This window comes from Antechinus flavipes, chromosome 1, assembly GCF_016432865.1.
Source record: "Antechinus flavipes isolate AdamAnt ecotype Samford, QLD, Australia chromosome 1, AdamAnt_v2, whole genome shotgun sequence".
In the NCBI taxonomy this organism is placed as follows: Eukaryota; Metazoa; Chordata; class Mammalia; order Dasyuromorphia; family Dasyuridae; genus Antechinus; species Antechinus flavipes.
The window spans coordinates 190,661,215-190,674,711 of record NC_067398.1 but is presented as its reverse complement, the minus strand read 5'-3'; the positions used below and the strand labels follow the sequence as shown (position 1 = coordinate 190,674,711).

At 36.9% G+C, this 13,497-nt stretch overlaps 1 protein-coding gene across 3 annotated transcripts in view; it reads right to left on the bottom strand.

Annotated features, from left to right (window-relative positions):
• FAM174A (family with sequence similarity 174 member A) overlaps positions 1 to 12,794 on the bottom strand; it is a 30,205-nt gene extending 17,411 nt beyond the window's left edge. For all 3 annotated transcript variants that reach the window (XR_007953246.1, XM_051994229.1, XM_051994236.1), the window contains exon 1: positions 12,198 to 12,794. Coding sequence is in view for 2 of the 3 variants with exons in the window: in XM_051994229.1 (XP_051850189.1) it covers positions 12,198 to 12,631 (434 nt within the window). In the remaining variant the exon portion in view is untranslated. The remainder of the gene's footprint in view (positions 1 to 12,197) is intronic.
• Positions 12,795 to 13,497: the final 703 nt, after the last annotated feature.

Here is a 13,497-nt window from a genome sequence, read left to right as displayed (position 1 = left end):
AGTCTAAACTTAGAATTTCTTTTACTGTCTGTTTAGATGTTGGCCTGAGTAAGTCTTTAAGAAAGATCTCCCATACTGGTTGATTTCTGGACAAGGAAGTAGAAAAGGAGAAACCCTTTGATCCTAGTATAATAATTAGCTGTTAATTATAAGAGGGAAATAGTCATTTCTTACATTGGGCATCAAATTGCTTTTGGCCCTTTTTTGTTTAAAACGTCTTTTGGAAAACTTTTCTCTGTATTTCTAATTAGACTGTCTAAAAAAGGCAAATTGCTTTTATTATTTTACAGTTAGAAACAAAAATTACTAACTCACAAATTTTTGACACTTGCCAACAATTTTCAGTAGTTATTCCACCCCCATTAGGATCACAATTTTTGTAGTATTTTTTTTTAAAGCATGAAGTATAAACATTTGAATAATAAAGATAAAAATTTATAAAATTCTCTCTCTCTCAAACACACACACACACACACACACACACACACAGAGTCACTTTCGTCCTTGGGATAAAAGAAACCTCTGAAAATAATACCGGACAAAAATGCCTAGGGCAGAGATTTTGTAAAGCAAATCTCTACACAATAAGCTATATAAACAATCACAATGTGTGTTTATTTATCTAACAGTCATCAATAACTTTTATCTCTGAGAGGAATAGAATCTGTTTTATTCCAAACCTATCTTTAGCAACACCGTGATTCTAACATATGTAATTGTATCACTTTTTTTTTTTTTTACAGTAAGAAGCATTTCAGTTCTTACTTTGTGCCAGGCACTGTGCTAAGAGCTTTGCAAATATTATTTCATTTGATACTCACAACAACCCTGGGAAGTGAGTTCTATTATTATCTCCATTTCACAGTAGAAGAAATAGAAGCAGAGAGAGGTTAAAATGACTTGCCTGGAGTTAACAGTTAATAAAAAGCTGAGGTTGGAGTTGAACTGAGGTCTTCCTGACAACAGCCTTAGTACTCTATTCACTGCACTACTTTGTACTTTTGATAATGATTGATGCATTGATATGGGAATGCAAAAAAGAATTACCAACCAGATGATGCCAGCTTTGCAGGCACTTTTTCAAAGAAAATGAGGACACCTCACTTTGATTGTTTTTGTGCCTGGGTTTAGTTTATTCAAAGTAATCTCCTATTTCTTCCCTCGTGATGCCCACTATTTCTTCCTTTATTCAAGTTCCTGCTGAAGAACAAAGAGATCATAAATCCCCATTAATATTATAAATATAAATTACACATTTATATATTCAATAAAGGATCCTTTGGAGGAAAATAAAAAATCTAGAAAGAAGGGAAACATTAAAATAGGGAAAATAGTAAAGATTCCAAAGGAAAAAAAAATCCTACCACTTGATTCAAAGATTCCCTTAAGAATATACCCAGAAACTATTATCAAAAATAGTAGAAAGAGCTTCCTATTTTATGAGTTTTTTATTTAATTGCAAAAAAACGCCAACCAAATAAACAAACAAAAAACATACCGAAAAAGAAAAAAAGCTGGAAGCATATTAAATATGCAATAATGAGAGAATATTCTATCAAAGTAATGAAACACTAGAAAGTAATTAAAGTGGACAAATATGTGGATTATAAAGAAATCTAAAGAGTACTTTATAAAATGATGCAAAGCAAAATTTGCATAATCACACAAAGAATATACACTTATTAAAATCATATGAGGAAAGAAATGAGAATGGACAGAGAATTTTGATGAAGATTTATAGGCAGCGCAGTCAAGATGGTGGAATAAAGGCAAGAACTCACCCAAGCTCTTCCCCAAACTGCTACAAATTCCTTTAAATAATGACTAAACAAATTTTAGAGCATTAGAACCCCCAAAAAAGACAGAATAGAACATTTTCCAGCCTAAGGCAACTCAGAAACTCAGCTGCAAAGGTGTGTGACATCAGGGTGGGAGTCCAGCCTACAGCCCCAGACCCAGCTGGACCTGGCCCGACCTTGGAATCAGCAGCAGTACTGGTGACTTCCAGACCTCTCAGTCCAGAAACACCAAACAGGAGCTGGGAGGTCAGCAGAAAAGGTCTGTGGAACCAGAATGGGATCCCAGCCCACAATCCCAGTGCAGCCCCTGCCCCAGACCCCAGCATCAATGAGGCAGGACCTCTGAATCAGCAGCAGTGCTGGAGGCACTTGCAGTATGTTGGGCCAAGAATGAATTTGGGGTTAATAGAGATAATTAGTAGGGGTAAGAGGTACATTTCTGGCTCTCAGTCTGGGGACATCAGAGAAGACTCGTGCTTTTTTTTTCACTGAGGCAAATAGAGCTTGTTATAATTATGCCTCAGAGGGATGGAATTATGAACGGATAGCATAAGGTTGTGGTCACTGGTTCAGTAAAGGCTGTGATTCGTACGATGCCGTATCCCCCTAGTTTTAGTAGAATGGTGGCTAAAACCATGGAACCCGCAATAGGAGCCTCCACGTGTGCCTTTGGCAGTCAGAGTGGAGGCCGTATAGTGGTATTTTTACTACGAATGCTGTTACGCAGGCCTATCAGAGTAGAGAAGTTGATATGGAGGTGTCCAGGGTCGGTGAGACTAGTGATATGGTTAGCATGTGAAGGGAGCCTAGACTGTTGTTTAGGTAGAGTAGAGCTACTAGAAGTGGGAGTGATCTGACTTGTGTGTAGAAGAGGAAGTATAGGCCTGCGTTGAGTCGTTTGTTTTGGCTTCCTCATCCTGTAATGATGATGAGTGGGGATTAAAGTGGTTTTGAAGAAAATGTAAAATATGATGAGTTCTGATGAGGTGAACACTATAATTAGGGAGAGTTGGAGGATAAGTACAATTACGTAGATTTTTTTTCGTATTAGGGGTTCGTGGGCTAGGTGGTTTTGGCTAGCAATAATTATTAGTGGAATTAGTCAGCATGATAGAACTAGTAGTGGCTCTGATAGGGAGTCTAGTGAGAAGGAACTACTATAGTTGTAGCCCAAATCAGAGTTGTGATAGAGAAGGGTTAAGCTCCAGATGCTAATTAGGAAGCTGTATGTAGTAGTGTTAACTCATACTCAGGGTTTTTTGGAATATCATGTTAGCGGGATAAGCATGAAAGTTGCTATGACGATTTTTAGCATTGTGGTTAAGATTTTGGATGTAGTCATTACCATGAGTTGTGGAGATTTTGACTAGTAGTGCTAGTCAATTCCTGCTTCACAAGGTGAAAAAACTAGTAGGATTAAAGGGGTTATGGATATTGAGAATATGTGGAAGTGGGTAATTAGGAGAGTTATAAGGATGAATAGGGACAACATTATACCCTCCAAGCATAGGAGGGTAGATATTAGATGGGATCGATAGATTAGGACTCCTGCAAGTGCTAAGAAGAAGGCTACGGTCAGGTTTAGGTTAATAGGGAACATAAGATATTCATGGGGTAGAACCTCATGCAAGGCATTTTTTTCACTCAAATATACTATATATTATAATATATATAATATATAATATACAGATTCAATAGGGGTATAGAAATCTTACTCTGTAGGAAAATTAGAAGGGAATGGGATGTGGGAAGGGAGGAGGGCATATTAGGAGAGAGAGTGGTCAGTAGCAAACACTTTTGAGGAGGGACAGGGTGAAAGGAGAAAGAGAATAAAAAAAAAAAAACAATCTCATCTCTAAGTCTATGGCCTTTTCCAATATTACTATCTTTCTCTTCACTCATAAAAGCACAAAACTCAAGTGCACTTAATTCTGGAGGTTCAAAGAATATAGAATATGATTTAATTCTACCAGTGCAAAGTACAGAGAATAGATCTTTTCCTGTTTTGTCCACAAATCTGATCATTTTTTGCTTCTGGTTGAAATTAATCATTTGTCTTTACCACCCCATGGAACTCCACTGGGTTCTGAACATAATAAATCTCCAACTACCTTTTCTAGGTTATGTTATGTTGTATTCTGTGATGTTGTGGTTATGTTTTACTTTTTGATCATTCCAAAATTTAGGTCAATGTAAAGTTTGAAACTTTTCAGCACTAGTTGTACTGAGAGCAAAACAGTATGATGAGCTAAGAAACTTTACAAAAGAAAATAGTAAAAATCAGTGGGCAAAAGGGGAACTATTATTATGGTATAGTAAATAAAAACAGAACTAAAGGTAAAGAGACCTAAATTCCTTTTATTTTTGTGTCATTTATTACCTGCATAATCCCCAGACAAGTTACTTCCATCTGGCAATAGGGACAAAGTAATCACTGAAGTCCCTGTGTGCTGACCATCTTAAAATCTGGAGATTTATCTTTTTTTCTTTCTCCCAATTCTCTGACTCATCATAATCCCATCTCAGAACCTTGAATAAAATTGCTTAAAGCTTAGGTTTGACTCACATTTAGGCATACTCAGTGTTTAAGACAGATCAGGAAGTTGGAAATAAGGAAAAAGTAACATATTACTATTGCCAGACTCCCTAAGAGATGGATATCAAAACATATTATCAAGTAGGACTTCCCCTCTGTCTATAGATTCACTGTCTGAACAATCCCATCCAGGTCGATGATAGGACCTTACTGGCCTCAGCCTCCCTGACAAGTTTCTTCTCACCTTCTTAATCCATATGGATTAGGCTCAGGACAAAGCTGTCCTTGGGACATGACTGGACCTGCCTTATCTGATGGACTTTAGGGTCATTTAACCGTATTTTTAAAAAGTCCTGGCCAAGTAAAGTCTAGGCCTTCACATTTAGTGGGTGTCTATCACCGTGCAGTGATAAACTCTGATGACATAATGACCAGGCTTTGGAGTGCCTATGTGGCTCAGTGAACAAAATGTCAAACTTGGACTCAGGAAAATTCAAATTCAAATCTCAGACTGACTATGTGATCTCAAGTAATTCATTTAATATCTTAACTGTCTTAGTTTCCATATCTGTAAATCTGGGATAATAACCACAGCCACCTCATAGGGATGGTGTGAGGTCAAATGAGATATTTGTAAAGCATTTAGCACAATGTTTGACCCAAACTAGGCACTATATAAACTCTTTTTCCCTTCCCCTTCATACTGAGAAACTAAAGACCACTGTATTCTTGTACCTTCTTGCTGTGTTAGAGCAAGTAAAACTCTTTTGGTTATATGTTCAGTTGTAGGAGGCAGGAACTCTGAAAAGGTGTACTTAATCTAGGACAGCAAGATATTTATAGTTAAGTACCTACTCAATGTGAGATAATGGTTCTCTAAACACATACTTAATGTAATGTAATGATGTAATCAATCTAGTTGGCATATATTTAAGATAATATGGTGATATAATGTTCTACAATTTCAAATGCTCAGTGTGAGGTAGTGATGTAATCCTATTGGAGTATTTAAAGGGAGTCTCAGACTCAGATCACTCTCTCAGCCACAGCTCTCAGCCATAGAAACAAGAGAAGACACCAGATTCCAGACTCCATCTTTGACCAGTAAGGTGGCCCTCCTGCCTCCTTCACTCCTCCACTAAGATCAATGCTAATCGGGAGGTCCTCCAGAGAGCTAGTCCCAACTTTACATTCAGTGACTTGTGACTGCCTCATCTCATCCCACATTGGATCTGACTCGACAACTAAGTCCAAAGTAGGCCAAAGTGGAGCTCTTCTTCATGTTAGTAACCCACCTTGTCCAATGCAGAAACCCCTGCTACCAGTCAGCTTTGAGTGAAAAAGGCTGGAACCCTCCTCCTCAAGCTTGATTACCTTAGGGGAGGATCAGGCTTTGGGTAGAAACACAAAAAAGAAGAGGCAGCCAAACTCTGGATTTAGGCTTTGTCTAAGCTAACATACGTGTGTTCATGATCTACAGGTTCTCACACAAAGTCCAGAGATGGGGAGGATTCACTACTTTTTTAAATAGCTACTGAGTTAGCAGTGCTCACCTGGGGGTAAATAAGGGAATTTGCTTTGTCATCTTCAGCAATGAGTCATGAGGAACTTCAGAAGTTGCTAAGAAAGCTCCATGAGAGGCACTGATTAACCCCTTAACATTTTAACTTCTCTAGGAGAATAGCAGAAATTCTCTTTTCCATGGCAAGTAGTACATAATAGATTTTCAGTTTCATGTGCAATCATTTTTTATTATATTATACTATGAAAATATTTGTTTTATTCCATAAAAGATAAAATAATTTTTAAAAATAAAAAATGTATTGAGCATTTGAGAATGTACAAATGAGGACAACTAGGATGGTAAAGGCTATTGAGTCCATGACATATGAAGAGCAATTGAAGGATCTCAGGAATATTTATCTTGGAGAGAAGAATACTTGAGGGAGACATAAGAGCTTTCTTAAAGTATCTGAAGGGCTGTCATATGAATCAAAGATATGACTTGACTTGTTTCCACCCAGAGAGTAGGACGAAATACAAAAAGAGATGTAAAGAGGGAAATGCAAGGAAGGCATCATTTCAGAAGTGGAGCTGTTCAATGAGAACTGCCTTGAGAGCTGGTAAGTTTCACTATTTGGAAAACTTTAGACAAAGAACTGGATGACCATTTCTTAGCTATATTATAGAGGGAATTCTTTTCATGAATTAGACTAGATAACTGATTAAAGTCTATTTCAACTCTAAATATCTGTACTTCTTTGATAGTCTAATATCTCTTATATAGAAACTGAGACCCAGAGACACGAATTTCCTTAGCAAATTCATATAGTTTTATAAAGCAGAATCAAGATTTAAATTATGTACTAGCTACAAATATTTTGGACTACTAATTATTTTCATTTATTTTTTTCCCTTGGATTTCCAGCAATTGGGAAGAGAAAAAGAGAACTTTCTCTCTCTCTTTTTCTCTTCAATATTAACAGCAGTTTGTAACATAAGCACAAGGGAGAAATGTATTTGCCCAAGTGTACCAGAGTCCCTTAACTGTCTTCTGTATTTCTGTTTGATTAGTGATTCTGAGAATTAGATACTTTCAACCTTATTATTTATCTCACAAAATGATAGATACTGAGATTGAGAATGGTCGACAGCCAACCAGAAGTATGATTCTTTTAACAGCATGCTTGATAGAGGAAATGACCAAAGGCTGCATCATTACATAGCTGAAAGACCAAATAAAGTCATGCTTTGGCTGGAAAGAACTGGAATTTGCAATTCATTGGATAATACAGTTCTAATACAAATATCAAATATATATTTAACATTTGCACTAGTTATCAGAAATTTCCTAAGGGAGTATAATAGGTCAAAGGAGATGTTTTATGTATTAGTCATTATGTGCTTATGTGTTTTTGTGCTTCTTGTATGATTTTTGTCAAAGGAAATAAACAGCTGCCTCATATCTGATGTTCACATTGTATGTGAAATATATATTTTTAAGGTGTCACAATAGTATCTTTATTTGGGAGCAATCCCACACATGAGCCATACTTAACTTTATTCAGAGATTTTCCCTTAAGTTATCTGGATTAGGGAGAGGAAGGGCCCTTAAAATGGACTGTCAAAGGTCACAGGGATATTAAGTGACAAAGCCAGAATTCAAAATATAAATCTTCTAATTTAAAAGGCAGTACTCATTACAACATTCAACAATTTGTTTTTATAATTCTTTCCTGTTGTGGGTATTGACAACAATAGATGCCAAATACAATAATTTTTAGAATGAAAGCAATAATCTTAAAGTCAGACAAACACATTTTGGTAATAAAATTCATTTCAAAATTAGAAACCTTTTAAATAGATATTATCTTCCAAAAACTCCTAAATTAACTTTTCTTCTTCTTGTTCACTGGCTGTAGCTATGTCTGACTCTTCATAAACTCACTTAGAGTTTTCTTGGCAAAGATAGTGGGAATGGCTTGCCATTTCCTTTTCAAGATCATTTTACAGATGAGGAAACTGAACCAAACAGAGCTAAATGATCTGTGTAAGGTTCCACAGCTAGTCGCGATGTGAAGCCAGATTTGAACTCAGAAAATGAGTCTTTTTGACTTCAAGCCTTGCTCTCTATTTAGTGAACCACCAAATTTAGTTTTTGCCAAGATCTAATTTCTATCCCTGCAAAAAACACTAGAAAGTATAATATAGAAATATTTCCTTAATATAAATAGTATCTATCAAAAATGAAGAACTAGTAGAATATAGAATAAACTAGAGACCTCTCTAACAAAACCAAGAATAAAGCAAGAATGTGTCCATTGTCATCATTGTCACCATGACCATTTAATATAATACAAGAAATGCTACCTATAGCAAAAAGTAAAAGCAATTGAAGTAAATAAAAGTATCATTTTTTGGAAATGATGATATAAATCCTGGAGATTTAACTAAAAATTAATTTAAGTAACTTCATCAAAGTTGTAGAATGGGAAGTAAATCTACTCAAATTACCAGTATTTCTATATATTACCACCAAAACCCAGCAAGAAGAGATAGAAAAATTACAAAAAAAAAAAAATAGAGAACATATAAAATTTTGGGGAGTCCACCTATGAAGGTATATACATGTACAAAATGCATAAAACTAAAAATCCTTTTTATACAAATATTTATAGAAGTATTCATTCTCCAATCGTAACAAAATCAATTCATAACTTCAGTGCCACATCAGTCAAATTATCAAAAGATAACTTTTACGGAGCTAGGGGAAAAAAAAAAAACAGAACAAAATTTTTTGGGACAACAAAAGGTCTAGAATCTCAAGGTAAATTTAAAAAATAGAAAAGGAAGTCAAGCAAGCATGATAATCAACAGTGTTACTGATTAACAGAGAGATCAGTTAGTGGAAGAGGTAAGGCATACAATACACAGAAGCAAATAAACATAACAGCCTGGTAGTTGATCAATTCAATAAACTCAATATATTATACAAACATATAAATGATATGCCAAAATAAACTCCAATGGATGTTAAAAAGACAAAAATAATAAAATAATTTTTAAAATTTAAGGCATATAGAAGAATTATCTTTTACTCTTTCTCTCTCTCTCTCTCTCTCTCTCTCTCTCTCTCTCTCTCTCTCTCTCTCTCTCTCTCTGCCTCTCTCTCCCTCTCTCTCTTTCTCTAAGGTAATTGGGGTTAAGTGACTTGCCCAGGGCCACACAGCTAGGAAGTGTTAAGTATCTAAGGTCACATGTGAACTTCGGGTCTTCCCGACTTCAGGGCTGGTGCTCAATTCACTGCACCACCTAGCTACCCCATGGAAGAATTATCTTTCAGATCCATAGATAAAGACACAGTTCATGACTAAACAAAGGATAGAAAAACTCTTAGTAGAAAGATAATTTTGATTACATAAAGTTTTTGCATAAAGCTAATATAGCTAAAAATTAAAAGAGAAAAAAAAGGCAACTGAACTGGGGAAAAAAATCTTCACGGCAATCTCTGACAAAGGTCTCAGTTCCAAGATGACACAGTTAATAGATTCAAGAATATAAAAATAAGAGCCACTCATAGTGATATGTGTACCAATAATATGACCAGGTAGTTTTCTAAAGGGTAAAAAAAAGATTATCTAAAGCTACATGAAGCAAATTAAATAAATTCTGGAGGCACCTCATGCCCATAAAATTAGCAAAGTTGATTTGGGTAAAAAAAGAAAAATAACAAATGTTGGGAAGGATTGTGGGAAAATAGGCACATTATTGCAATGTTGGGATACCAATTAGTATAGGCAGTCCAGAATGTAACTTACAACTAGGTTCCCAAAGTTACTAAACTGCATATCCTCTTTTGCCTGGGGTTTGTACTCCAAATTGATCAAGGAAAGAAAAGTTGTACAATTTGTACAAAAGTACCTATGGAAACTCTTTTTGTAGTGGGGAAAAAAAAAAAAAACCTAGAAACTAAGAAGATATCAATTACAGAATGGCTAAACAAATTATAATGATATGTATATGATAGAATACTATTGTGATATAAGTAGTGGTAAACAAAATAGTTCCAGTGAAACCTAGAAAGACTAGAATGAATTAATGAAGAATCAAGTGAGCAGAACCAGGTGAAAAAAAAAATACAATAACAATATTGCAAAGACAAACAACTTTGAAAGACTTAAGAACTCTGATCAACCCAATTACCAATCAGAATTACAAAGGGACAACGATGAAGTATATTTTTCACTTAACAGTCATTAGACTCAGGATTCAGAATGAAGGATATATTTTTGAATATGGTTGATGCTAGAACTTTTTTTTGCTTTCTTAGGTACTATATTATTTGGATTTTGTCTGATAATCTTTTTATTACAGTAATTATCAAATAAAACAAAGACATATGCTTAAAGGTCATTATTTTCATAAAGTAGGACTTGAGCAGATATAAATAGAATTCCCTAGAGCAACTAGTTTTGATTAATAATTTAATCTGCAAGAGAGCTTGTACACTGGGTATAATCTTGAACTTATGTATAATGTAACTTCAATATTACATCAATAAAACTTAAAAAAAAATAACAAAAAATAAAGTGCAACATATGGGAGCAAAAGTGATCCAGCTTGTTTTCTTCCTCATATTTAAATTCTGGTCCCAGCTTTTTATCTACCTGCATATGATATATGTTTGATGTACTATATGTATTTGTTTCCATGGTTTTGTTTTTCCTTTCCTTTTTCTACTTTTCTCAGTGGAAGTTCCAGAGAGGGAAAACAGATTTTTGTTCATTGAAAAAATAAAATTGTTATTGTTTTTTAAATAGTAATTTAAAGGGCAGCTAGATGCCAGAGTGGATAGAGCATCTGCTCTGAAGTCAGTATCAAGAAGACCTGAGTTCAAATATGGCCCTGAGCAAGTCACTTAACCCCACATGCCTCATCAAAAAAAAAAAAAATCCTAATTTATATATTTCTATGGTCATAGTTATACATGATGGCATTTTAATGAAGTCAAATACAAATTGTATTCTCAATACTTTAGTTAGTGTTTCACACAGTCAAAAGCTTTAAAAAAAGCTTGTTGATTTGACAGTTAAGACTCCTTTGTTAGTAAACAAAAGTGACATTCCAATATTAACAAGTAAGCTTTTTGAGAGTAAAAACAATTTTTTGATTAACTTTACTATACAAGCGTCTATTCATTAATAGAATCACATATGGTAGAGTGGAAGAGACCTAAGAGATCATAGTATAACCATATGCAGGCAAGAACTTTCTATAAAATATCCCAGACAAACAGCTCTTCAACTTAAAGACCTCCAGTGGTGGGTAACTCACTAATTTTTACAATACAACAATTATAATTTTTGTGAAATTCTTCATTAGAGTTGCCTCTCTCTAACTTCCTTAATCTTATTCACCTTACACATAGTTCTCAAAGTATTTTAAGGTGTCATCATACTCTAAAAATGTATATTCTTTTCCAGGCTAAGTATTCTCAGTAGTAACTTCAATGGAATTTCCAATGGATTCATTTTGAGTACCCTCATCATTTTGGTGACACACTATCTCAGTGATCACTATCTCCAGCACCAACTTGAGTTGATTAATATAATTAATAAAATGTAGCTCTAGAAGTAAATTCAACATTAATGTTATGGTCGAAGCATGGCAAAATTAAAGAACTCTCATAGAATCATAAATCTATACTTGGAATAATTTCTACAGGCCACCTAACATAACCTCCTCACTTTAGAAATGTGGAATCTGTACAGAGAAGTTACAAACAGTCAGTGCTTAACTCGTTTCTATCATCTGAGATATACTAAAATTAATGCCGCCAAAACAATGAAAACACTTAAAATTAGTCATAAACTGGATAATAAAATAAAAATCTTCATTTGCGATAGGGATTGTAAAGCTGATTTTTTTTTTTTTTTGGTTTGGTTTTTTAAGCATCATAAGTGAAGTAAATATTTTAGTTATCAAAAGAAGCGTGATTTTACTGATATGGAGATTCTCTCCATTAAACTTCAAGAGTTGCAGTAGATGAAAATGTATCACCCAGCAAGCAGCCTGTGAATGGCTCCCCAGGTAACAGACACAATCTGCCAAGGAAATTCGGAAATCCGGAAATGAAGGAGTTCTATAACTATTATAAATTGGAAATGACTGCTATTTGACAGCAGAAGTCTCAAAGTCATTTGACCCCCTTCCATAATGAAACTTGTCACTGTAATCTTTCCAAGGACCTGCAGCAAGGTAACCCACCTGCTAGCTAGCAGTTCCGAAATACCCACTCAGGGTCATTGTGAAACCTCCCAACCACTCCCAGGACCCGTCCTTCCCATCCAGGCCCGCCTCACCTGATGGTTCTAATCACAAAGTACACAAGGACCGCGGCGCTCACCACCATCAGCACCAAGAGGGCCCTCTGGGTCATGGGTTTGTCGCCAGAATTCGGGGACACTGCCAGCCCGCCTCCTCCGATCTCGGCAGGCCCAGCTCCTGGGCCGCTGCCATTACCGCTGAGTCCGGCCTGCCCGGAAGGGGACACGGTTCTGCTACCACTCGGGAGGCCGGGCCTGGCAGGAAAAACAGTGCCCGAGGCCCTAGGCAGCGGCGGGGGCTGGGAAAGCTTCAATGGGGCTCCGGGCAAAGAGGTGTGAGAGGCGTGGGCGGCCGCTCCGTCCAGCAGGAGCAGCAGCAGCAGCAGCAAAGACAGCTGCCCGCTTAGCGCCAGCAGCAACGCGGCTGACAACAAGCGGTGGCAATAGCAGCGGCAACGCGAGGTCCACATTATACCCGCGCCGCCAGCTCACCACGCCGCATTCGCCCGCTCTACCTCCCCGGCCCTGGCCCAGGCCTGGGCTCCGGGAAGAACCATGGGCGCAGCAAAGAAGTAGGCGGACGCCTAGGAGGAGGAACCGGCGGCGGAGGCCAGGCCCGGGCCACTGGGGGAACCGGAAGTTTGCACATCTCTAGAGACGCCCCGGCTACTAGGGACGCTTCTTGTTGCCATAAAACGACGAAAGGGGTGGGGGCAGGAAGGGTGGAGAAGGAAGCGTCCGGTGACGTCACACGCAGGAGGCGGGCACATAGTGATCCTGGGGAAAGGGCTGAGTCGAGCTCTGTAGTCTCAGTATATCTAGCGCTGGTTTGATTTTCTTGTTGTTAAAGGAGGTCGACACATTTTTCGAAGTCATCTGAGCAACGGGAATATAAATTTATTTTCCCATTATTAAGAAAATGGAGACTCATTCTTTCCAGAGACTTATTTTAAACTTATTATCGCAGTGCACTAAATTTCGTCAATCCAGAAAGGGAATATTAAGCACTGTCTCGGTGGATGTCTAGAACCATCTTGGTTCTACTTGGTATTGTGGACCGAAAATCTGGGTTAGCATGTACATGTACAAGCGGAGTGACCCCAAACAACTCACAAGCTGAGTGACCCCAGACAATTCACAACCTCTCATTACTCCCTAGTCCAGCCTTTCTTTCATACAGTTGAGTTTGTAGGGACATCTTGTGACCCTGTCACTAGCAAATTGTATTTCGATATTTTACTCTATAAGATTTATGAATCTTATTATTCATACTCTTCTCTTTACTCAGTCACCACTGTGGTTATCCTTTATCACCACATATTTCAACTCTCGGTTG